General features: G+C 45.9%; 1 protein-coding gene across 2 annotated transcripts in view; it reads right to left on the bottom strand.

Annotated features, from left to right (window-relative positions):
- LOC144100285 (uncharacterized) overlaps nucleotides 1–13,510 on the bottom strand; it is a 32,416-nt gene extending 18,906 nt beyond the window's left edge. For both annotated transcript variants that reach the window (XR_013307595.1, XM_077633277.1), the window contains exon 1: nucleotides 13,324–13,510. Coding sequence is in view for 1 of the 2 variants with exons in the window: in XM_077633277.1 (XP_077489403.1) it covers nucleotides 13,324–13,421 (98 nt within the window). In the remaining variant the exon portion in view is untranslated. The remainder of the gene's footprint in view (nucleotides 1–13,323) is intronic.
- Nucleotides 13,511–25,698: the final 12,188 nt, after the last annotated feature.

Here is a 25,698-nt window from a genome sequence, read left to right as displayed (position 1 = left end):
GGAGAGTGCTCCAGACGCGGTCCGTTCTAGAGCCTGTGCTCACAGCACGCATAAATGGCATCAAAAACTGGGGGATGTGGCAGGACTGAAGAGTGCCTAACAGCAGCAAAAAGCAAGTTTCCGATGTGTACATCATAAGGCAGTACTCCTAAATTCCTAGTTTTATTTTAAGTGCTTTGCTGAAACTACACAAGGTAATGTCACCCTTAACAAATCCCCTCAGGTAACTTTTTCAAGAGAGAAAAATTGGAGGCGACACTTATGCTCCGCATTAGGTGTATCGCATTATAACGTGAATGGCTTAACGCCGATATAAGTGCAATTGGTCACTCTCGACTTTACATTCATAAATACCTGGGAGTCCTCATACCTGCCCTGGCGCAATGGTGCAGTCGTTAAGCGATGCGGCATTGTCCTGCGATGGCAGGTTCCGCTTCCGGTTGGCCTTGTGCGACTCAGTTGCTCTGCCCTAGAAACATCTAGCGACCAATCGCAAATTTAACATCCACCTGAAACTCTGTTCAGTTTGCTCGTGATACAGTGAGCAGGTTATGATGACGCCATAAAGTGATGTGACGCAAGTGGCCTACCTACGTTCTTTGTCAAGGGGATTTTTTTTTCCTCACACCGCAGATGACGACGCGGGATTTTCTGCAGCACGGGATCCTTAGCGCTATAGCGTTAATAAGCCTAGCAGCTAGTGGCACAAATTCACTTGGAAGAATGCGACCAAGAAATTTGCGGGCATATCTAGGCCGTAAAAGCAAAGGAAAGTGTTATTTGGAACGTTACAGGTTAGAGCTTTGTCCTGTAGATGCCTTAGTCTAATAAAGACAGTTGTGATCACGATGCTTAAATACTCTAAAGCGTTGGCGTCTACCAAAAAAAAGATATCAACCACTCTGTGTTGTTCCCTGCGTCTGTGCCGTCCTGTTTTGAGGGACGTTTTTACTTCTCACGATCACAATATGCCGGCGCACCCAGGAACCAACCCGAGCGGAATAGGAAATTTTTACTTTTTTTGCATTTCTTAACGTTTTGCACGCCCTAAACGTGCATCCTATCTTTTCTTCAAAATGATTGTTTCTAGAGCACTGTTATGTAGTATATTTTTATGCGCATCAAAAAGGACATGCACATGTGCTATAAAAGTTGGAAAGCGATGTGTAAACTTCATCTGCGTGCTATGGCCCAGATTTTTTGTCGTCGAAACGTGAAACGGCACTTCCAAGGAGACTTCAAATCGCCGAGGCGTACCTCACAGCGCTAAGCGCATGATAGGCACTGAATGTTTGTGAATAGTCACTCCTTGTAGTGACTGTGCGCCTATAAGAAACCTTTGCCGCTACGGCCGCATTTTGACTCAGGCACGATACAGCACAGCCTCGCGTTGTGCATTTTTTTGGGCGCGTTAATAAACCCAAGATGTGGAAATTTAATCCACAGGCGCCCCTGGGCTGCTCTCTGAGCTACTGAGCAGAATATGGACTTTCTCCAGTTGCATTCCTCTCTAATTTGTTGCATTAAAATTTGTGCTTTACTTACTGGAGTTGTTTTGCTGGATTGACTATGTCCCTTTGTCCTCCGGAGACCGGGAACGGAAAAATTCCCTACTATATTGTAATAAAGAACTGCAGCTACTCCACTAGTAACAAACTTAATTTCACACAAACCTCCGCCCAAGTTGTTTGTAGTGTATGTGCAGACATCCAGTGAGAGTATTTAAAGTCCTATCGCTGCACGCCTCTTCAGGAGCGCTTAATAAGGGTGACACTCAGTGTGGGCATGTTTGCGGGGGATGCTAAAACATAACGCAAAAATGTTTAAGCTCGTTCCATATTTGCATAGCCGCTTATTAGCAGTTATGCAGGTATGCAGGTATGTATTTCTTACGGATCATTACTTTTTCCGCATTCCTCCGCCCCTGGGGTACCTTCCCTGTTTCGGAATGTTCGTTTAGGTACATGGTTAAGTTAGTAATCTTAGGTCCAAGGTTTCGGGTGCGGTGTCCCCCTGGCGTCGTCTTTCTGTCGCCGTCCTACAGTGGCGTTGACCATTTCTTTATCGATTGGTCTACCTAGTTTAAATTTTTCCGAGCTTTGATATTCTTTGTTACATGGATAGCTGGTGACTGCAATGTAGCGGTTAGTAATCTTACGCAGAAGGCCCTCATCGCCACCCTGGAAGGCGTGGGTGACGCGTTCAAGGCATTGTTAATTTCTGACATGGATTTATTGGGATCAGTCGTCTGCTTAAACAGGCCCCAGGTGTTGTAGATGGAGTGTGTTCCCCGCAGTGAGCTGCATACCAGATACCATTTTTTCCTGGCCAGGGTTAGCGCGTGTTGTTGAGCCTGAGCTGAACATTGGCCTACACATAGCCTAAGTCGTCACTTGTACTTCTGCATTTTCCATCTCTTATGCTCCTACAGACCTCCCAGAGGTGCAATATACGCCTATCTCTTTCCAGAATGTCTGCTGTCCTTTCCCAGACTCTCTAGTTGGCGTCTCTCGCCTCCCATAGCATGTGACTCTGTTCCTCGAAAATTTGTATCGAGTCCTACCTACACACCTTCCTGAATGGTTTCCAATCCGTTAGCCTGGCCTCGCCTATCTTTTTTCCAGCTTCCCCCGTGGACAGCGCTACAGAGAGGATGTATAGGTTGCTGCCGAGAACTTCCCCACTGTTGTTCCATTCCGTGTCCCTTGAAATGTCGGCGAATGTTGGCTCTGGACAGGAATACTTACTGACTGTGTTGACGATGCAAGTCGGCTTTGCAAAGTACGGAATTAGTTATAACCCAGCAGCGATTGTGGTTGGGCCTAGGGAATTCCCTTCCACGATGTCTCTTTTATTCCCCTACCTTTTGCGCCATGCAATGAGTCCCCCGTGAATTACAGGCAGTGGTTTTCGGCTCTCCTCATTGCTGGTCTCAGTAGGGCATCGACGTCGACCCTTCTCTGAGACGGCGGATTGCAGTCAATTAGAATGAATGTGCTGGCTTTTGCCCTGTTATATGGGATGCTTTCTACGAACATAATTTCGATTTCTGCATCTTGCAGCTGATGCTGCATTGGTGTGATGGCTTCAGACACCGGAACACCTACCCTGCCAGCCACGGTATGGCTGACATACGTGATGTATCCCCTAATGCTAGGCTCGCCATTTGTTTCCTTAAACGGCATTATGTCGGGCTGGGTGAGCCGTTTCTTCATGTATTGTTGAAAGTTGAGCTGTTTCTGAATCGTCGGCAGCTTCACACATTGCTAAATTTCCTGTACCCTATAATTCTGTCTGGTCATTACTCGACGTCAGATCCATGCACTGAGACGTTCTTAATATCACTCTCCTTTGTGAGCACTTTGTGAGCGTTGCGAGCGGGTCAGGGTCACTTGACTTGCCTGTTGGATGCATAGTGTGTATTTTCTACTTCTTCCTGCTTCTGTTTTAGTAGTACCATCTCTTGTTGCAGTGGTTGCGTTGCTATCTGTATAGCTTGCCTTATCACCGGAATCACTTTGGTGTCTTCCATATCGCCCTGTTTCAATTAAGGTGTGGCTGCTGGCGCAGCGGGGTGCTGTGTTTTTCTTGGTGCTCTCCGACTAATTATTCATCTTGGCAGACAATCAGACAAGAGACGCCGGAAGTAGCAGCGCTACATATGCTGGGAATGTGGCTACATTCTAGCCAAAGTGTGGGCCACATGTTCATGCACCTCTCTTAATATATGTGCCAAGTGACTCGGATGATCATCCGAGCAGCAGACAGTAGGCTTCAAGGAGGAGGTCACGGTCAGACTAATACGAGCTCTAGACGTCAATACATACAAACAGCCTACTGCACCACATCCTTACATGCCAAGAGGTCGAGCAGGTAGAGGCTATGGTGTGGAAGACGTAAGATGGTCCTGGGTCTACCTCTGAGAACATATGAGCATAGATTAATGAACCTCGAAGTCTCCGGGACATTCCTAGAGCATAGGAGGGAAGCAGTTCTCATTGCCCATAAAGAATGGCTTCTACGTACGCACACAGGCAGGACATAACTTGGACAACCAGGCTACCCTGAAAGACGCAAAAAGATTCAAGAGGCGTTGTAAGTGCCGGACGACATCAGACCGATGTACGCAGTCCTACGCATTGCTAACTGCATGTATATACAACTGCACCGAACCAGGAGCAAAGAAAGGGCTCAGGCGTTAAAAAATGCTTCGCTGGCATAAAATAATCCACTTTGTAGACGCAGTCAGCAACCCATGACATAGAGCCGTTGTGGCAGCGGCAATTGAAAACGCTTACAAGGAGCTAGAAAGCGTAATCATAAAGATATGTACCCCTATTGAAGCAGAGGACTATATGATTTTCACCGCACTCCCCGAAGGCAACAGAATAGGCGAGTTTCTGGTAGTCATCTCACACTCCCGGACTGCTTGTCGGAATTTTCTGAGCGGCAGAATTGGCAAGAATGCTCTCCGCTTACTAAGCCAAGGTGGCTCAAGCAAAGAAAGATTCTATCATGAGGGCATCGGGACACGCCCACCGGCCTGGCTTGGAACCACGCATCACACGCCGTCGCTCGAGGACATAATAATCGAACGACGACTGATATGTTCAGATTCAAGCCAGATGCCCAGACCTACGGCTAAGGACGATCTATACGACTAAGAGAGAGGACTAACAACGATCTATCCACACCCCGTAGCTAACTCACTAAAGAGCAGACTGTAACTTGTAGATAGCTTGAAACAAATGTCCATGCTTATTTGTTCGAAGTAAGATAGACCCCTCTGTATACAGGCCCTCATGCGCTTGGTGAGGAGAGACAGCAACACTATACCACACTACATGGAGATGCCACCACAACCCTCCACTCCTAGTTACACACAATGCTAGGCAGGAGGAGTGGCAGGTAGCGCTCTTCAGCTGGGAACCCGGAGATCAACTTTTACTGTTTGAACGAGCCCAAGCTGTCGCAGCAGCCGCAGGAGTCCCGAACTAGGTATTCCACCCATGAAGAGTCCAAGGACGCTATAAGCGTTGCATAAACGTTTTGTCTCTCATTCTAAGTGTGCGTGAAAGGAGGCTAAGCGCCCATAAAAATGCATAGAATTAAAAGATTGCAAAGCAGTCTTCTAATTTCGCAATGAGCCTATGATGTGCCTTTGTTAAGAACAAAGAATTAGCAGGTTTTGATAGTATGAAGCGTCACTTTTGTGGCGATGTATATTTAAAACACCACGGAACGTGGGCGTGGAAGTCAACCCGGGTTTAAATTACGGGGCTGGAGAGCGACCGATAGGAACTCATGGGAGGAATACTTTCAAAAATATTTTCTCCCCTGGTAGAGTACCCGCAGAGTATCCAGTCATTTGTTAAAGGCCGGAAAGTGCTTTCAGTAAGAATGTGACAAAGTATATGACATGTCATTTCCAAGCTATCGCTCTAACGTGTGTTATGAACACGAATATATCTCCAAAAGGCGCTCTTAACCGCTCTTATCCGCCTAGTTTTCCCAGAGTAGCGTAAGCTGCCTCTTGCGCAACGTGCCCTCCCAAATATTGCCGTTCAAACGATAGTAATATTTACATTGAAGACAGTTCTCAAACACCACTATATAGAAACTACGCACTGTAGTAGCCGATTAAGACTGTGATTACACACATAGGTGTTGCTGGCGCTCGCGGAGGCTGCCCGGGGCATCGTAGGCGGCCACGTGTCTGCTACAGTGCGTAGTTCTGTGTTTTGTAATAAGGGAGTATTACTCATTGGCATCCACCCATGCGCAGGCATACGGCTACAAAAGAAAGCTATACAGCTTTCTCAGAAAGTTCATAGTCAAAGAAAAATTCGTACTGGTCCGGGGTTCAAACATGGGATCACCGCTGACCAGCTTCACCAGTACTGTGTTTTGTTGGATTTTATGGCACATAGGCAACTAAGGCGCCAAACTCAAGGTGTATAGAAATTGCTTTCTGCACAATTTAAAGAAATATTAATTATGGTTAGTGTAGAGAGTCTAAAATATTGTTTCGCATTGTCTAGTGACGAAGCAAAAACAATGTTGTGAATGGGCCATATAAAATATTTAAGCAAGGTAGAGTAACCCTAGCAGCAATCCTTAGGGGGGCAAGATGTTGAGACTCCTATACAATAAAACAAAACCTCAGCCTTCTTCCCAGGAATGAGAAGGTGGCTAAGATTCATCAGAAAATAAAGCGAAGCGCTGGTAAAATATTTAGTTTGAATGCGTGGTTCCATTTCGTGGTCTTTTCATTGCGTTTGAGAACAGCGATTTCGGTGTAATACTGTCTAGGCTATATAGTTTCAACTACTGTATTAGAGAGCAAATGTAGAGCATGCAGGAGCATGTCGGGCTAATCAAGAAACTGGCTCAAATCTGGATAACGCGCCAAGAATATGGCGCCTTATAGGGACTTGTCGACGCCTTCACAACGTACATTTATCGTGGTATTTTAAAATAAATTCGAAATGGTGAAGGGTACTTTGCCACTCTCTTCTTCCGAGCACTCGCCAATTGTTAGCGACTAACAACCCCCATGGATGCTGTACCAAACGATAAATGTAATTGGGTAACTTTTCATTCCTTGTTTTTCAAAGGGTCACGCAACCACCTCGTACTCCAAACTGTGGGTGACTTCCAAGCGCATGCCTCGCGGCGTTTTGAATGTAAAGCTCCTCCGAAATGGGGCTTTATACTTTCAGGATAAACTTGGGAGGAATATTAACGTAGTTGTTCTTCACGAAGGCAGGACATCACAGCTGCACTGTGCAATACAAATGCTTTGAACACTTTTGCTGCTATGTATACCTAAGAGCGTTAAGCCTACTTTTCCACCCCCAAGCTTTCCTACAGTCTCTCCATATGGCAAACAACGCCACAGCATCTTGTTTACGTCAAAGATAGGTGCTGGATTATAATTAAGGGCGTCAGGTGGGAAGACACATCTCGCCAATTTTAACCCCCGCCTATTTAGAGCAGGCATTCAAAAGCCTACACCGTGACACTTGGAGATGAGACGTAATAAAAAATAGCCTAGTTATATGCGATTCGCTGACAAGGATGCTTCGCTAAGCCGTTCAGATGATGAAGATCAAAACTATCACTAATGACTCACTGAGGCAGAACAGAACGGCGGCTCTGAAAATTAATATTCAAAAATACAAAGTAATGGTTCACAGTCCAGGAACGAAATAGCAGGTTACAATTGCTAGCAACGCGCGGGAAGGGTAAGGGAATATGTCTACTTCGAGCAAGTAGTGATAACCAATCCCGATCATAAGAGAGAATTAAAGAGAAGAATAAGAATGTATAGTGTTGTGCATATACCAGGTTATCTCATATCATGAATGACAGTTTGCTATTAATTTTCAAGTGTAAAGTGTATATCAGCAGTGTCGTACCGGTACTCACCTATGGTACAGAAACGTAGAGGCTAAATAAAAGGGTTCCAGTTGAACTGAGACCAATGCATCGAGCTACAGAAGGAATATAAAATGTTTAACGTTAAGAGACTGAATAGGGCAGTTGGGTTAGTGAACGCAGGTTAATGAAAAACCTGCTCGAAATCTAGATGAAGAAGTGGGCTTGGGCCGGGCATGTAATGCGAAGACAAGATAACTGCCGGTCCTTAAGGGTGACTAACTGGATTCGAAGAGAAGACAAGCGCAGCAGAATGCGGTAGAATGTTAGGTTGTAGGAGAAGATTAAAAAGCTCGCGGAGGTAGCGTGGCCGCAGCTGCCACAGGACACTGTTGATTGGAAAGATATAGGAGAGACCTTTGTACGGCTGTGAGCGTAATGAGGCTGATGAATATGATGACGACTCCGACGGCTGCGCTGTAGGAATCCGCCATCAGCCTAGCAGGGACGTTGCTGCAAAGATGGAACAGAAGCATGGCGTCCGGGACAGCTTGCTTGACAGCAGCAAAGGATCCTTGTTCTTCCAATGACCAGGAATTGGCAGTGGACGGGCCGTCGATTGTCCGAGAAGATCGCTGATTGCCTGGAGCAGCTCTTCGCAATGTGCTACGAAGCGTCGGGCAAAGTTCACTATCCCCATTTGATGACGCAACATGCGCACGCCATATCTTGCGGCAGTTGCACAGGCTGAACAAATTACTACACGATGTTAGGAGGTGTCAGAGAAGATACCAAGCGATTACAAGTGACGGCCCGAAGAGTTTGGCTGAGAAGCGCCGAAGATGCGCTCGTTTAATTCACAAAGAGGCCTTACTGCTAGAGGGGCTGGAAGAAATTTCATAGATGACGTAGTGATCTTCGGACGTAGTGCTGGCAATGATGATATGAAAGATGCATGAGAACACGACAGGCAGCCCTCTCTTAACTCAAAAGATGAGCCGCTGGAAGGTCTGAGCTGTGATACGGAGTCTAATAGGCATCCACACGAATTCAATCAATCCAAATGGCAGCGTGATGGAGGTCTTAGGTGTGTCGGCGGGCTTTGTGGGTATGTGGTGGTATGGCTTAACCAGGCCCGCTTTGCTAAATATTACTCAGCTGGCCAAGTGCGATGTAAACTGCTGGATGTGAGGCAGCGGATATCAGTCGTTGAGGGTCTTGGCGTTCAACGCTCGATAGTGACGCCTTGGACGCCATTGAACTCCATCTTTCTCGAGTTCGAGATGCAGCTTTAAAGCCCAGGCAATGGCTGATGGGCGTATAGTGCCTGTATGCCGCATGCGTTCCAAGGCCCGCTTGCCGAGAGCCAAGTGGTCACCAGAGAGGAGACGGAGTCAGGCGCCTGCTGTTTGGACACGGATGACAATGTGGTGGTTCACCGCTATCTCAGGCGGCTATGTCAGGTTGTATGGCTAGACCAACTCCTGGAACACCCACCAGGATCTCCTCGAACAGAGATGAAGAAAACAGCACGCGGATGACGATGCCAACAAAGTCGGAAAAGGCTCAAGAAATAAATGGACGAGTCAAGCCGTGTGTATTGCGATCCACCAGCATGATGTCGGGCAAGGCGAAGTACAAAGGGAAATCCGAGCTAATGATCTGATGGGCAACTGTAGCAATGGCGAATGCCTATCGAAACGTGCAACAGAATCCCATTTCAAGGGTGAGGGTGCAAAGACTCTGCCGCTATAGACGAAGCGTTGTTGGCACATGGCCAGTGTTCCGTCGTCTTGATACGATCAGCGCTAGTTTGAGGAACGACACTGAATTCCACTCCATTGTCGTTAAGGAACTCTGTGCCATAGATCATGTCGGTTACAAAAAGGCGGCCGGGACTAAGAGCGAGACGACACCCCGCCGTAAGTAATCTTGGCTGCCATTTCCCGAGCATGAAGAGGATGACGTGGACTTCGTGTCGCGACGCCGGAAGCGCCGGTGATACCAATAAGGTGGCAAGGGGCTAAGATTCCATGTTTTACATGCGCGCGAAGAGGGACGTTTGGGAGCTGACGAATGGGGCTCCAGGGACGGCGACCACAGTGTCATAACTGAGGCGGTAGGATCACCATTGCAGAGCTTCGAGGAGTAAAGTCACAAGGTCGGCTGTCGGCGAGTCAGCTGTGACGAACAGGGAGGCCACTTCGTGAATCTGATTGGCAAGGGCCTGGCTGCCACGAGGACCACGCGAATGGGCTGGGGAAGGCGCTACAAGAGCACATCTCGAAGTAGCGTCACAAGGGTGGAGACGACGCTCTCACAGAGAAGCTGCCACATCCGGCGCAGCAGTTGGTAAGGCCGGCGGTCGCCAAGGTTTTCGCCGATAACGACTATTCCAACGGCATGACTCTCGCCAGCACCTTGATCGTGAGAAGTTGATATGGTGCAGCGCCCATGGGTTTTAAGAGAATATGGGCGCATCAGGAGGAAGCGCAGAGACAACTTCATTGTAGCGCGTCGTTTCTGAGTTGGTGCAATGAAGGCTTAAATGCGTCTTGGCCTGGAAAATCCACACTTGAAGTAGGGCGGGAGGCGACAGATTGTCTGCCACTTTATTGGCCTCTTCTACGAGCGGTCCCGCCTTGGCTGCGCTTTGAACTTAGCCATAGGAGGTTCCTATTCTTTAGATTTATCGGCTAGAAGGTATCACACCTGAGCGACCCCGCTTTTATTTGGCTTAACCTGGACGAAATCATAGTTAAACACAAGTTTAAAACCCACGCGCTGCGCTCGCGTCGCTCTTCCGCACACCGCATCCGCTATAGACGTTCGCGTATTTTGCCGCCTCTGGAATGCATCTCTCGGTGTTCTGGTTACTCAACCGCCAGAAATAATTTCTCATCCTTTAGGTACTGCTACGTAATGCAAAACAACCAGAGACTGCAGTAGCGGCTGTTGACACTAGTGACCATTTCACTTCATTTACTGCATTGGTCCAGGCACGGGTATCCTTACTCTGCCTAAGCTGCAGTGCGCTCGTGCCACAGTTAGTATTTTGTGTAGTTACGAAGAAAGCAAAGACGTGGTAGCCTTCTCAGGGTTGCTGACACACTACTTTGAACTAGCGGTAAAGGTAATAGGCATTGTGAACTCCTAACGTAACACAGAGTATAACGCGATATCGTTAGAGATCACCTTATGATAATGTTGTGTTTTATTTTATCACCCTTGACATTGCTCCAGTTTGCTCTTGTCACCTCGCGCAACTGCAGCGTGACCCTTGTCGATACGGTTTCTTTGAAGACTGCGATGAGTTCATACAACACGTAGCGCGCTACGTGCTGAGAGCTGACTCAGCGCCGAGCACAACGGAAATATCTACGGGTTCGCCTGCGTCACACGGTTGACGTCTCGCTAGCCGTAAGGCGCTCCTTTATTTCGTCCACAGCGCGGGTCCTCCTCCGTGGCTATACGTAGCACACTGGGCTCCCGAAAAGGGATCAGGCGTTCGATTCTACCACTTGACGACTAAATTTCTTTAACGCGTGAGCAAAGTACTTTAATGTAGAAATGCGTAATTAACTGCGTGATGTGTTATAATGACAGTTACGACATGGCAGGACCCCACAATGGAAATCTGCATAACTTTTAATTAGCTCAGAGCATTTGAAGGTATCTAGCTGCGACGTCATAAACGGCGTGTCTCCGTGACTCCATGACGACCCTCTTGACCAATCCAAATTATCGTCGTACAACCGAACCCCAGGTAGTCACTGCAACGTTACTTCTAACCCTATCGCGATAAAAAATCTTCGGATGTATAGGCAACCTTTTCTTGAATTTTTCTATCTTCAACAATTTACGGCGGTAGTATTTTACACGTCCTGCAAATGCTGGAGGCTGGAAGGCACTGGCCGGTTATTCAGCTTGCATAAAGGGTGCCGGACAGTTACACAGTGCTCTTTCTGCCAGTCGAGGAGATAGGAAAACCATGTTGCATATTACTGGTCGGTATAAAGTAACATTACTGACAGGAATCGCCTCGAACATGTAAACTGTGTGGCTTAATTAGCGTCCCTAAGCGAGACAAGACATGGACTGTGTAGACATGCGACGACGCCTTTGTTTCAGCGGGCTGTGAAATTCAAACTGCGCTTGTATCTTACTGTTTTTAATTTACGCTCATCTGCCCTTTTCTCCAGTTCAGTGTAGCCAACATGAGCTCCCTAGCGGAAAACCTTCCCGCGTTTCTTTCTATATTTTATTTCTCAAAGCGTGCTAGGTCTGTGACAAGTGACCGTGGTTTTTACACCTACTAAGGTGCTAAAATTTATTCAGCGTGTACATTTTAAAAAAACACATCACGGCGCAAAAAAGGTATGAAAAATGGTTGACCTTTTGAGCCTCTTCCAGAAGTCAACTGCCTCACAATGCTTCCTGAATGCATTTTCAGTTCCGATGCCAGTTGCCTAATATTTCCATAAAGCTTAGTTACAACAATGGAGGGGTCATTGGAATAACAGTGTACCCAAGTTTTTCTAGAAAAACTCATCGTCTAAAAGGCTTGAAAGCGATGGTATTCAATTTCTAGAGTCATTCTTAGTTTTATGAACTTTTTGCATCTGAGATATACGCCTAATTTGCGCCTTATCTCATAAACTGATGGATATGAATACATAGTTTTTGCTATCCTAATGACATATTTTCATAAATTGAACACCAGCGACGGGAGCAGATCAAGGGCACTAAGTCGATAGCAACTACAATAGTAGTAACACAACGACAGAAGAGCCTCTAGCAATGCATTAGTACTAAACATTATAGGGATGTTTATGTGAGCTTTAGGCAGAAATGGTCTAGCATGAGATATGTCATTTGCCGCAGCTTCCTCTGCAACATTTGGGCATTTTCCACGAACTCGCAGGTTCGCCGTGCTCGCATTCCCACCGTGATCGCACCGCACCACGTGACCGACCACGTGACCAACCACGTGACTGACCACTTGACCTACCGCGTGACAACCCTATCCAGGCAACCGGACTGACCTGGACTTGCAATCAAGATTAACCAGGGCTAACCAAGAGCTTTCGCTACGTATATCCTGGCATAGCCGAGCTAAGCCATTGCCATTTTTTTTGTGGCGAAAGCTACATTGGCTACGAACTCGTAGTTTCGCCGTGCTCGCATTCCCACCGTGGTCGCACCGCACCACGTGACCTACCACGTGACCGGTCACGTGACCAACCACGTGACGAACCATGTGACAACAACTAGCCAGACAACCAGGCTAACCTGGACTTGCAATCAAGATTAACCAAGGCTAACCAAGGCCTTAGCTTTCGTTACGTATATCCTGGCATAGCGGAGCTAAGCTACTTGCAATTTCTTCGTGAGTTTCTTTGCAATTGTTGGTCCATGAACTGCCATATTGCGAGTGCTAGCTGCAGTAGCCGGTATTCCATTTGCAGTGATGGTTTCAACATACTATTTATAAAATTCTTTCGCCGTTTATATTGAAGTGTTACTCACAACAATAAGGACATGTTCTGGTCACGTCGCAATGTCACTTTACTTCTCCAGAGTAATTAATAATTTTTTTTCCACCTGAAATGGTGGGCACATTGCGACGACGTCACATGGCCACAGGACCTCTTTTGCCAGTCAGCGAATTTCGTGACACCTTACACCGGAGACCTTTCGGTGTTACGACAACTCTAATGCTATTGCTATAATAGCTGCTCTTGCTTGTCTATGCCACACATCGAATCCAACCTCTGCGGAAAAGAACAACGATCGAGTGGTGAGCCTGAAAATAGGCTTAACCTGTGCGTGGTGAGCACAGTGCTGCGGTATATGGTGTGCGCAGAGAGAAGTATCAGAGCATTCCATTACTTTAGGGCTGTGATCACAAGGAGGACGCGAGTGGCAGAATAATAGGTTCACCGTGCACGTTTGATGTGGTCGCTAAGAGTCTCGGCGCAGATACTTGTTGCAGAAAAAGAAATGGCCGATAAAGCTGCAAACCAGTGCATACGTGCCATGGCTCTTCCAAGACCTTATGGAGACTCAGAGTTGCTGTATGGTACGGCACTCTTTAGAAAATTAAAATAAAAACAATCATCGTACAGCCCTCCTCTCGCCCTTAGCAGACTAGAGTTTAAGATCCGGCCGCTAAAAAGATCTTTTCTAATACGTCCTTGTGCATTTTTTTATTATTCGTCATTTTATGATGCTGACCGCTTTCTCGGGAAGTGCTTTCGGCGGGTATTTTCTGTGCGCTAGTACAAATTAAATCAACTTTAGTGAAACTTCCTTAAGCTTTGTGATACACTCTGATGAAATCACACAGGAAAGAGCGCAAACAAAGGTCCTTTTAGGCGTAATCTATTTACTTTGTGTTGGGAGCATTCCAAGCCGGCGAGAGCGACGCACGCAGCATTGAAGAATTAATGCACTCCGCTTAACTTGCCAGCATGCATGTATTCACAGATGCGCAGTTGCGCTTCGATTCCTCACAGCTTGCTCCTCCTCTCAGGGGCGCGCAGATGTGTTTCACAGAACCACTAGATTTTAAGAGTCTGCGAAAGTACTTTTGAAAAGATGCCTAAATCAGCTGGTTTCATCATTAACCAAATAAAGGCTTGTTACGGCTTCCCTCCCCTCTCCAGCATAAATACTTAGGGAAATCTTATAGAATTGAGGCATTTAATTAAACGTTAAATAAGCTGCAAAGTCCTGATGCGTCAGCCCTGAAAAAGGTCTCGCATATACTTCCGCTATATGTAATATGAGAAAGGTGACCTCTAACAAATATGCTATTAGCGCTGATATCATCCAAATGATGCGCGTGATGCTCCTTGAACTGGGAGCGTCCAATTTTTAAATCATACGGAGCCTTCATGGATTCCAGTCTTAGAAGTGGGCGATAAGCGTTACAGTTTCATCCGCCTTCAGACGCGTCCTACTGATATCCAGTCCCTGCATATTTCATCTACTTTAAATACTTCGAAATTACGGCAGATGTGGAGGTGATCAGTACCCCTTCGGCTTTCAACGACTTTATTTCCAGCTTTGTGAGCATACATCGAATAATGTACACGTTCTTGGCCTAATTCCTTCAACAGTAATGGGACCATGATCGCAGAAACAAGTAACGCTATACCGGTGTCAGGTGCACGTTGTCAGGTGCACTAGCTTGCCCCTCACGTAAACGGCTGCAAGTTGCTATTAGCTCACAGTTTTCTCTGCGGCCTGAAAGGGACACGGAGGCAAATTCCATCCATTTAATTCGGGTTTTATTTAAACCTGAATTAACGTATTTACCCACTCTCGCTAATTCGATGCTTGTGAGACAGCAAATGATGCACGTATTGTTGTGCAAATTGCAAGAAAAATGTCTCGCCACTTCATTCAAACTGATCACGTATATTAGCAGCGTTTGTTTGGGGCCTATTTGCCTCGTAATTTAGAAACGAGAAATTGTAGCGCAACACTTAACAAACGAACAAAAAAAGAGTCAAGGCAGGCGCTAACTGGCAACACTTTATTCGAAAGGAACGCGGGACAAATATATACACTGAAAAACGTCTTATTGTTAAATTAAATCATTAAACACGTGGAGTTAGAAAATGTTTTTTTTCCTTTTCAAACAAACTAACATGCCGCTAATTCACTCATCGTCCTTTTTTCGAATAAAAAAAGATTCTAGAGGTTCACGTGTCAGCGTGTCACCGCTTCTGGCTATAATATTTAGATTTGTTAAAACATTGGTTGAAAATGTTCGCATTTCTTGCAGTGCTTCGCGGGACACAAGTTGGCACCGTTGTCTACTCCCAGTTCATGTTCACGCCCTCTATAATTGGAACATCTGCCAGCATGTCCGATATAGGCCTTGCCGCATGAAAGATGTAATTCCCACACAACGCCGCTGGCGTACTTCACAATTGGCTTTGCATGTAGCTTACCACATCAAACTTTCCCCTTTTTTCTATCCATAATGCGATGACAAAGTTAGGCAACTTTCAGTGGGAATGAGAAAACAACTGGTACATTGTGCTTATCGCCACTTTTTTTCAGATTGTGGAACAATGATGTATATAAGGATACACTGTCGGTTTCAACTCAGTTTTCTTTTCTGCTCTCTTTTTCCGCCGTTTTACTTTCAGCAACAAGGACCAGGCGTTTGTTACAATTACATGCTGGGGATGCCCTGCTTTTTCCAGCCTGGTAATCTGGTTACAGAAACTATATTCGGTCATAAGAATGCAGGATTTTTTCAGTGCTGAAGAAAGCCATAGGTTTGCTATTGCTTTCTCCACTGTTTTTTAATGGGCTGAACGGGACTGTAGAAATTACTTTTTGGGCCTTGGGTTGTAAATCCTGCAGGCATGTTTCTTTGCAACAGGTTAGTCTAACGTCTAAAACCTGCAGGCTGTTGTCAATGGGAAGCTCATGACTCAAAGCGAGGCGTTTACCATGCTGTCTAGACATGTTTAAGACATGGTGTGGCATATTAAGATCGGTCAAGGTAGGTGGTTCTTTCAGAAGCAACAGTTAGTCATCCGAATATTGAAAAATTCGCATAGCACTTCTGTCGCCACAGGTACTGTTAATGGCATGATCTGGAAATGCGAGAAAGATGTAAGACAGAAGAGGTGCAACGAATGGACATATGCAGATGCCTTGTCGCTTGAATATACAGGTCGTCTTCAAATCACACCAACGCGATGCTTAGATGAAGTTCAAGCAGGTGCGGGAAGTTTTCCACATATTCCAGCACTATTTTGAAAGGCAATGGCATCGCCAGATTCTATGCTGGTCTTGGCTGCGTTGAACAGCTCTTCGTGCGGGAGGGAATAAAACAAGTTATCGATCGACATCTATACAAAACGCGTAACCAAAGTATTCCGAAAGTATTCCGAAAGTACGGCGTGCAAGTTGCCCACGTTCCAACAAGCAAGCTTAGAAACGAGCTCGTCAATGTGAAAGACCCGCTTCCCCCTGACAGATATCCTGGGGTCGTGTACAAGATTCCGTGTGAAGATTGCGACCGGAATTATATCGGGGAATCCGGAAACTGGTGCAGACGGATCCAGCAGCACAAAAATGACGTGGCGAAAGGACGCAGTGCTGCTAACGCTCTGGCCGAACACGTGCAAGAGACTGGACATGTCATCAATTGGGACGGGGCACGTGTGCTTGCCAGAGAACGAATCACTTCTAGACGCCTGTATCTAGAGTCCTTGATGATACAAACCACTCCCGGTACACTAAATCGGACGCAAGGAAATCTGCCTGCTGACTACGCAAGATCATTACGACGCATTTTTGAATAAGATATAAACGCATGCTTTTGCCTGGTTTCACCCATTGTGAACAAGGAAGCCGTAGGGCTTCCGAAACGTCAATACGTTTCTTTAAAATTTTGACTTGGTCAGTGACCCTATGTTTTTATTATTAGACTGTTCAGCTGATTGATTAGGCGGCTAAATATCCCTTTTCCACAACAACCCGCTTTTAAACCAATATCCCGATAATATCCTGTTTCGAAATCTGGTCACTTATGCGCAGGAAATGACTGCGTAATCGCATTTTGAAAATGAGGCGCCAGAAATGACTAAGGGATTCGCGTCCCAGCTCATTGCAGTTAACGTGCGAACACGACTGCTGCTCGCGACATTTTTACTCAGCCTCCTGTGCACCGCGTTGTGTTCTGAGTAGAAGGGCTGTCGTTGAAAGTGTGGCACATCAGAAAGTCTTGAAAACACGTCTGATATGACCTCAATCTGACATTTCCAATTAGGCGCCACAATTGTGCCTTTCCAGCAAGGCCACGCCAGGCGACACGCCCTGAAGGGCGCTCCACTATAATGAAACGACAGTTGTTTGTTTCTCAACCCCAGATACCGTAGCCCCGTTGGCCGCTGTTGTAGCCTGGGAAGAGGGGGAGACAAGACGCGCAGAGGATCGGTGAGTGTGAGAGCTCATGAGGCGTCAGCGCCACAAAATGGCAGCCTCACTACATGACCTGTCAGGTGGGTGCTGGCTTGTATGTGCCCCTGAATTTTGTGGCAGAGTCGGAAGGTGAGAAGGAGGCCTGTCATTCCCTACCGCCTTTTCACAGCATTTTGAGACAGCATCGCTTTTGCTCCATGTGGCCGGCGAGTGGCTAATTCGGCAGAAAGCGCAATGATCGACGAAGAAGTGCCTCTTCGACACGCACACACTTCTAGCTCAGAGCAAGCATTTTAAAGAGTTCGACAACGTTACCCACGCAGCAATCCTAGCTGGCCTCCAAGCCCAAACCGTAGGCCCGCAGATGTACAATTACGTCCGATTTCCTCTCCGAGCGCACAGCCACACTCACTAAGGGCGACCACCGGTTGTCCGGTGTCTCACTGAAAGCACAAGGAACTCCTCAGGGTGCTGTACTGTCTCCTGTCCTCTTTAATGTAGCCCTTCTCTAACTCCCCCACCAACTCGCCCAAATACCCGACATACATTTCAGCCTCCGCGCTGACGACATCACTGTCTGTTCTAATCGAGGCAGTGATGCCGACATGGAACACAACCTACAGTCGGCCCTCAACATCATCAACTCATACGTTCGCGCTCGCACCTAGCCTGCTCCCCTTCTAAATCAGAACTCTTCTTCTACCGCCCCAGGCCGCACGACTCCGCCAACTCCCCATCTCACTCACTCTAGAGAACCACCCCATTTCCCTTGGCTCCAAGATTCGCATCCTGGGCCTCGTCCTTTACTCCCACGGCGCGCATGGCAAACGTCATCTAAACTCTCCAGACCCAAGCCCAACGAGCCGCCCGTCTCATTCGGCGCGTGGCGAACCGTCGCGCGGGTCTGCGAGAGCGGAACACTCTCCGCCTCACCCAAGCCTACATCACGAACCGCAAGGCGTACTCATTCCCCTAACTCTTCCCAAAAGCAGAAAGAGCGGGACCGCATCAACGCGCTCCTCAGTAGCTGCACGAAGGTCGCCCTCCCCCTACCCCCAGCACCTCTACCACCCGTCTCCTAAACCTCGATACCCACTACGTCAACGTAGCTCTTTTGAACCTTTAGGAGCTTGCACAAGCCACCCTAACAGCACAGCTAACTCGACTGTCGAGTACCGTGGCAGGCCGCACTCTACTCTGTCATCAAGGCATCGCCTCGATCATCCATCCTACCGAGGGGGTTCTCCTTCCTCCAGACCTACGCTCCCATCTCATCATCCTTCCAATCCCTAAGAACATGCACCCGAGCACGACGGAGAACGCAGGGCGGCCCGCGCCAAGGCCCTGCACAAGCTCTACGGCAACAGTTCCGAGGTAGCCTATGTGGATGCGGCAGTGTACTCGTCGGGCTCCCGCATGGTTCTCTTCCGTCGCTAATAACCAGGCCCGATTAATCGCATCAGGATCCGTCAACACAGACTCACCGAATTGCAAAAGAAGCGGCCATTGCACTCGCTCTCATCTCCACCTCTGCCACCAAAATTATCTCCGACTCAAATCCGCCCTATTCAATTTCGACAAAGGCCTGATATCCCGCACCGCGGCTCGGCTTCTTCCGTCCCTCGCCCGAGGTCTCACTTTCCGGGCCGGAGTTGGACCCCCTCCACCATCCCAGGGGCGTCTGCTTACGTTAAAAAATATTCTTACGTACTACCGAGATACCCGGTGCGTTGTCGCACCGCCAGCTCCTTCCCTAGCCTTAATCGAGGCCTCCCAATAGCGCCTATTCCAGACCCGAACAGCTTCCTACCCTATTCTTCATCATGCCCGCTACCCCGATCAATTCCTCTCTTCCTCTAAGCTCTGTGGGAAACCGGAAGACTTTCCTCACGTCCTCCTCACATTTTCTTCCTTCCCCCACCCTCCATCCCCAACCACGGCGGAGTCATACTGGAAGACTCTCCTGGCCAGCTCCGCTGTTGTTGACCAGCGCCGGATAAGTACCGACACCCTGAATCGGATAGCCCTCCAAGGGCTGTCCTCTGCCCTATAAGGGCAGCCCCCTAAAGGTTGCCTCGTGCCAGGTTAGGGGGTTTTGCCCCCCTCTGTTTTGGCAATAAATGTTTCCACCACCAACACCAAGCATTTTATTGTAGACTTATAGGGATGTTTTCCGGTGCTGGCATGTAGACACTGCACGTGTGCAGTAGGTACCTGGTAATCAGTATACGTCATAGCTAATAAGTCTGTGCTCAACTAGAACCGTATAATGAATATGCGGGCTAAAGAAGGATTAAGCGACTCCATTTCCGTTTCTCATCATTATCATCAGCCTGAAACGCGCACTACAGGACAAAGGCCTCTCTCATGTCTCTACAATTAAATTCGTTCTTTGCCAGCTGCGGCCGCCGTATTCCCGGAAACTTCTTAACCTCACCCACCCACCAAAACTTTCTGCCCCCCCTCCCTCTGCTACGCTTGCCTTCTCTTGGAATCCACACCGTTACCGTTAAGGACCTGTGCTTACCTTGTCTTCGCATTACATGGCCTAACAAAACGCATTTCTTCTTCTTGATTTAGACTGCAGTGTCAATAACCCGCGTTGGTTCCCTCACCCACAATGCCTGCTTCCGGTCTTTCAACGCTACACCTATCATTTTTTTGTTCCATAGCTCCCTCCGCTGTCCCTAACATAAATTGATCCCTTTTCGTTAGCCTCCATGTTTCTGGTCCATACGTTACTACCTGTAATACACAATTGTATGCTTTTCTCGTGACGGGTATTGGTAAGCTGCCATTCATGATCTGAGAGAATCTGCCATATGCGCTCCACCCCATTCTTGTCCTTCTAGTTAATTCCTTCTCATGATCCGGATCAGAAATGACTACCTCCCCTAAGTAGACGTATGCCCATACTATTTCCAGCCCCTCGCTATCAATTGTGAACTCCTGTACCGTTGCGAGACGGTTGAATATTGCTTTGCTTTTCTGTATGTTAATTTTTACACCCACTGTTCTACTCTGTCTGTCTAACTCATTGATCATGATTTGCAGTTCACCTCTAGAGTTACATGACAAAGGAAAGATCATAAGCGAATAGCCGATTTCATAGATGTTCTTTATTAACTCTTATCCCAAAGTGTTCCCAATCCACACTTCGGAATACCTCCTTTAAGCAGGCGGTAAAGAGCACTGTGGAGATTGTGTCTCTCTTCCTGACAGTCTTCCTTGTTGGAATTTCAGTGATGAGTTTATAGACAACTTTGGCGGCTGTGCAGTCGTTGTAGATATATACCAGTCTTTTCACGTAAGACTTTTATACACCCTGATTCCGCAATGCCTGCATGGCTGCTGAAGTTTCCACTGAGCCAAATGTTTTTGTGTAATCAATGACGGCTATATATTTGGTTGGTTATAACCTGCGCATTTATCTATCACCTCGCTGATATTGTGAATGTGGTGCATTGTCGAGTATACTTTATGAAAGCCTCCCGGATCATTTGGTTGATTTAGCTCTTATGTTTTCAGAACTATTAGCGATTAGTGTAGTAAATACTCAGGCGCACTGATTCAGTGCGCCTGAGAAGTTAACCTTACGTTCCACTGCGCCAAAACGAATCTCTATAGAGCCTGTGGGCATGTATCGAGTTATCTTTTTATCATTACACTCAAGTTATCTTTTTATCATTACACTCAAGAAGGTTTGGCACCTAAATTAAGGAATTATTAATTTTGTATGCATTGCTAGGATTGAAAATCTGGCTGAATATGTATTGACAGCATGCACAAAAGGATACAACCTTAAGATACATGTCTTTAGAAGAAGCTTATTTTTAACGGGAAATAAAAGTGCCAGGGCCCTAGAAAATGAACGAATTGAAAAAGTGGTGCTGTGACAATGTTTGAACAACCCTCTTTAGCCCTATGTATAAAGGAAGACACAGAAGTCAAGTCACGAATTATCGACCTATCTCCATATAATATGTGTTACCTAATGTACTCGGAGACATTAATAGCGGACTGGATAAGCTTCTCGGAATTCGTAATGTCATTACCTGTTCCGGTATGGCTTTTCAAATATAAATCGTCCTAGGAAGCTTTACTCTCGGTTAAAAAGAAGCTATAAACATTATCGAATCCAGAGCATACATAGTTGGTCTGTTTTTGGACCTCCGAAAAGTTTGGAAGTTTTGAAAGTTTTGAAAAGCACAAAATCCTCTTGAAAAACTCAACAGCTATGGAATACGTGGTATTCCTCTGATCCTGATGAGAAGTTACTTGAGCAACAGATCTCAGTACGTGAAATGTAGTAATTTTGTTTCCAATACTTTGTGTGCTCCCCATGCAATGCTACAGGAATCTATTTTACACCCACTTTTGTTTTCAGTATGCATAAACCATATTTGTAACATACCTGATTCACTACATTTGGTCATGTATGCTGACGATAAATTTTTTTTCACAGCCCGTACCGTGTCAGATTTAGAAACCGTTGTAAATGATTACCGAATAAAATTGCATGCTTGGATGCAGACGAATAAATTTTGCTTAAGCTCGTCCAAAACCAGTTACATTATTTTTGCACTGATTAATGTCTCAATTCATTACAGGCTTTCTTAGGAATGCTAACAAAAATGCAGGAAATAACGACTCAGAAGTTTCGTTGTGATTGGTTCAAACGACACTTATCTTGAAACACACACGGACAGCAAATGGACCCGGGAGTAACAAACATCCCGTCTTTAAAGATTTGAAATAGAAAGGACCGCAGGGTGTTCTTTCATGATGATCATACATATAGATTGGCGTGAGCCCTCGTTCTAAAGAGGGAAATTCTCGTCAAATTAACAGCTCGTAATCACAGCAACCTGAAGTTCAGGAACGTTGCCTATCGACTGGAAATGGCACTTTCACTCCAAATTCATGAACGCAAGTTGATAACACTCAGAAAAGTTAAGAGCTGAAAAGTGACCAAGGTTAGTTAAACTAAAACTGGTTGCCGGCTTTTTTCAGCGACATTTTTGGAACAACCATTGGTATTTATTTTCTCCTAACAAATTTCCTTTAATTCTTCTAAACTTGCTTTGTTGTATCAGTTGCTCCATCGAGTATATGACGTTCCATTATGCGAGATTCGGGTGGCAACGCCAAACTAACTGCCTTGTCAGCTATTTAAATATGTAGTCGCCTTAGTAGAACATTGTATGGGCCACACTGATGCGTGTTTTAAGGCTTTATTTCCTGCTTAGAGGGCTAGTAGTGCTTCCTGAACAAAGTAGAATAACATTATGTATGTAGCTGGCAGTATCCTCAGACAGAAAGGAAACGACATCTACAAATCAAGTTTATTGAGCCCAATACGCCTTTTCATTGTATACTTGTAGCAGACCACTCAGAAGAACTGCTCTTTCTAAAAAACACCTGGGCGCTAAACATGCAACCTGTTGCCACCTTGTGACTCTTAAGAGCATAAATTCTGTTCTCGATGTTTACTCCATTTGCTCAAAAATGATTACAACTTGTTTAATGAAAACAAAGTATTCCACTCACAGAATTCCTTGCTTCTGTTTGTCACATTATTAAAATTATAAAAGTTCTTCCTCAACGCCTTCGAGTGGTAGAATACGTTGTGACAATTATTCAGTTAATCAGATTCCTTCTTATCCAGAGGTCTGATCAATAACTATTAAAGGAGTTGGTCATCTGATTATGTTACAAAAAGGCGATCAAACTCAGAAGCACTGAAGAGACTACAGAACCAGTGTTTAGCACTTGAGCATAACATAACATTTGCCCATAAGTTAAAGGAGCATAAAGCCCCACGGATTTCCACGAGTGCATTTCGATTGACACGTGAAAAATGAGTCAGCGTGAGATGTGAAAAACGAGCAACATTTTCCTTCAGCATTGGGAAGAATATAAAGCAGACAAAGGATAGAAGTTTAATAAAGCAATCTGCTGAGTGATAATAAAATAATTACGTAAGGTTACTGGGGATGCTGTTAATTTATAGCACACACGCAATGTAACCTTTCCAGCTGCAAGTCGATGACACGTTGTTTTGACGCATAGGTAGTACAGGGTGCCTCTACTCCAAAATATTTTCTGAAAAATACCTTCTGATACACAGCCACGAAGTCCAGTGGGCTGCTTATAGGGAGACTGAAGAGGTTTTAGAAATCAGTGAGTTTAAGGAAGCCGAATATGTGCAGCTTGCAGGTAAAGCACGCGGAATCTTGTCGCCCTAGCATTTAAACTGGTGATATAATGAAGGCTAAAGCTAGGTCAGCATTCCGGCTTCTCTGTAGTACACAACGACGGTCAGAGGCTGCAGTTTTGGCGTAATGCATGTTGACGTCACGTTTCCAGCGAAGAAACCGTTCTTTCAGGGAAGAAAACAATTGTCCTCGAAGGTAAAGCTCACGAAGCTCTGATTGGTGGCATTGGATGATGCTCGGCAGCATTCAGGCGAACGCAGCGGACATCTGACATTTCGGCAACAGGGTCAAAACGACTAGTTTCTTCGCACTTCTCTGCAGCAACGAGGAGAAGCCTGAACATCGTTCCTGTTTTCATCGGGGATTTCGTCACCATTTTAAATGCTTTAGCACAAAACCTCTTTGCCCGCTGTTATCCAGAAGCTTCATAGATTCTAATTCTTGAACAACCTTGAAGTCTCAAGAAATCAATTCACCTTCCCTTTAAATTATTTACGCCTGCTATCCATGAACCAGAGTGCAAAAAGATGGTGGCCAGCATCTGTAGGTGGGCTGTTTCAATCACAAAGATTCGGCTCTCATTAAAGGCAGAGCTAGAAATCCGCTAAAAATTCCAAAAACAAAATATCGCTTTAATGGGTTTCATTGGGGCTGTGAACACGGTAATGGTATATTTGGGTCACCCGCGATACGCAGACGAGCTCTCCTTCCAGGCCCGACGAAGCTCTGTTCGCACGCAGTATTCAGCTGTGTATGGTTCATCAAGTTTGAACAATCGAGTATGTGTTAGTTATCCTAAGTGCTTATAACTAAGGTTAGTGGATAATAAAATTTTGTCAAGAACAGAAACTATTATTCGCACATGTGAGTAAAAATTGATCATTGCTGAAGCGTACTTCAAGCTACTTGAGCGGAATAGATTCGATTGCTACCAAGGTTCGAACCATGGCCACGCGTTGAAGGTTTTGTAAAAACAACATCTGAGATAATCATCCAGATGTGCGGCTTAAGCGTGTTTTATTTTAAGATCAATTATTCAAGCCAAGCAAAACTGAGTATAGTACAGAATAGCACCTCAACCGATATGAATTGTAACTTGTCAGGAGTGTGCCCTGCTAAATGAAAGTACGGTTTAGTGATCAGGTTGTGTTTAGCGCAGCAGGAAGAAAAAATAAACAAATCATACATAACAGAGCACTGTAACTATAAATTGATTATTAGTGTAAAAATGTGAAGTTCTGATTTTTTAGTTCTCACTTACTTGAAGTGATAGTTTATTTGTAACGAAAACTTAAAGGCTTCGCCCTTCTCCACAATAACAGCCCACACCAAAGCATGAAACCTCTGGCCGGAATGCAATCTCGTGTTCACGTAGATCGAAAGCATAGTAGGACTTAAGACAACAGGAAATGGCCAAATATTTGAGAAAAATAGCTTTTTATTACATTATAGCTAGGAAATTGTTTCCTCCCTGACCGCAAGTATAAAAACAGCACCAAATAAATTCCATTTCGGTACCGTTTAAGGTGTAAAAATTCGAAGTTTCATCTACAAAGTGCAAGAAAACTTGGAATTCTCTTTGCTAGACACTCTGATCACCCATAGACGGCCAGGACATACAACAGAATTACATATACGTTGCACTCAAAAATTTACTCGTTCAAAAACTTGTTCCTGTCAGCCATGTTTCGGATTCTCTTTTCTTTTCCTTATGGTCGGTCGATCAGATAGGTGGCTGTCTCGACGATCGCCTCAGGAAAGAATAAATAATTAGACTAGGCAGCCCTTTCGAATTTGGCTCTACACTGCATACAACCCCACAACACAATGCGCCCCTTAGCTTCACAAGGCGTCTGTCTTAGAGGGTTCATTTTCAGAAACGTAAGGTATGAAGCTGTGGTATGAGAGTATTGCTATGCAGTTTTTTTATTTTGTTTGTTTTGTTTCTTTAAGGCGCCCCCATCACCATCATCAGCCTGACTACGCCCAGTGCAGGGCAAGGCCTCTCCTGTGCCTCTCCAATATACACTGTCTTTTGCCAGCTGCGCCCACCCTATGCCTGCCAACTTCCTGATCTCATCCGCCCACCTAACCTTCTGCCGCCATCTGCTACGCTTGCCTTCTCTTGGAATCCACTCCGTTACCC

The sequence above is a fragment of the Amblyomma americanum genome, chromosome 8, assembly GCF_052857255.1.
Source record: "Amblyomma americanum isolate KBUSLIRL-KWMA chromosome 8, ASM5285725v1, whole genome shotgun sequence".
NCBI classification, from domain to species: Eukaryota; Metazoa; Arthropoda; class Arachnida; order Ixodida; family Ixodidae; genus Amblyomma; species Amblyomma americanum.
This window is presented reverse-complemented; position numbering and strand designations above follow the sequence as displayed.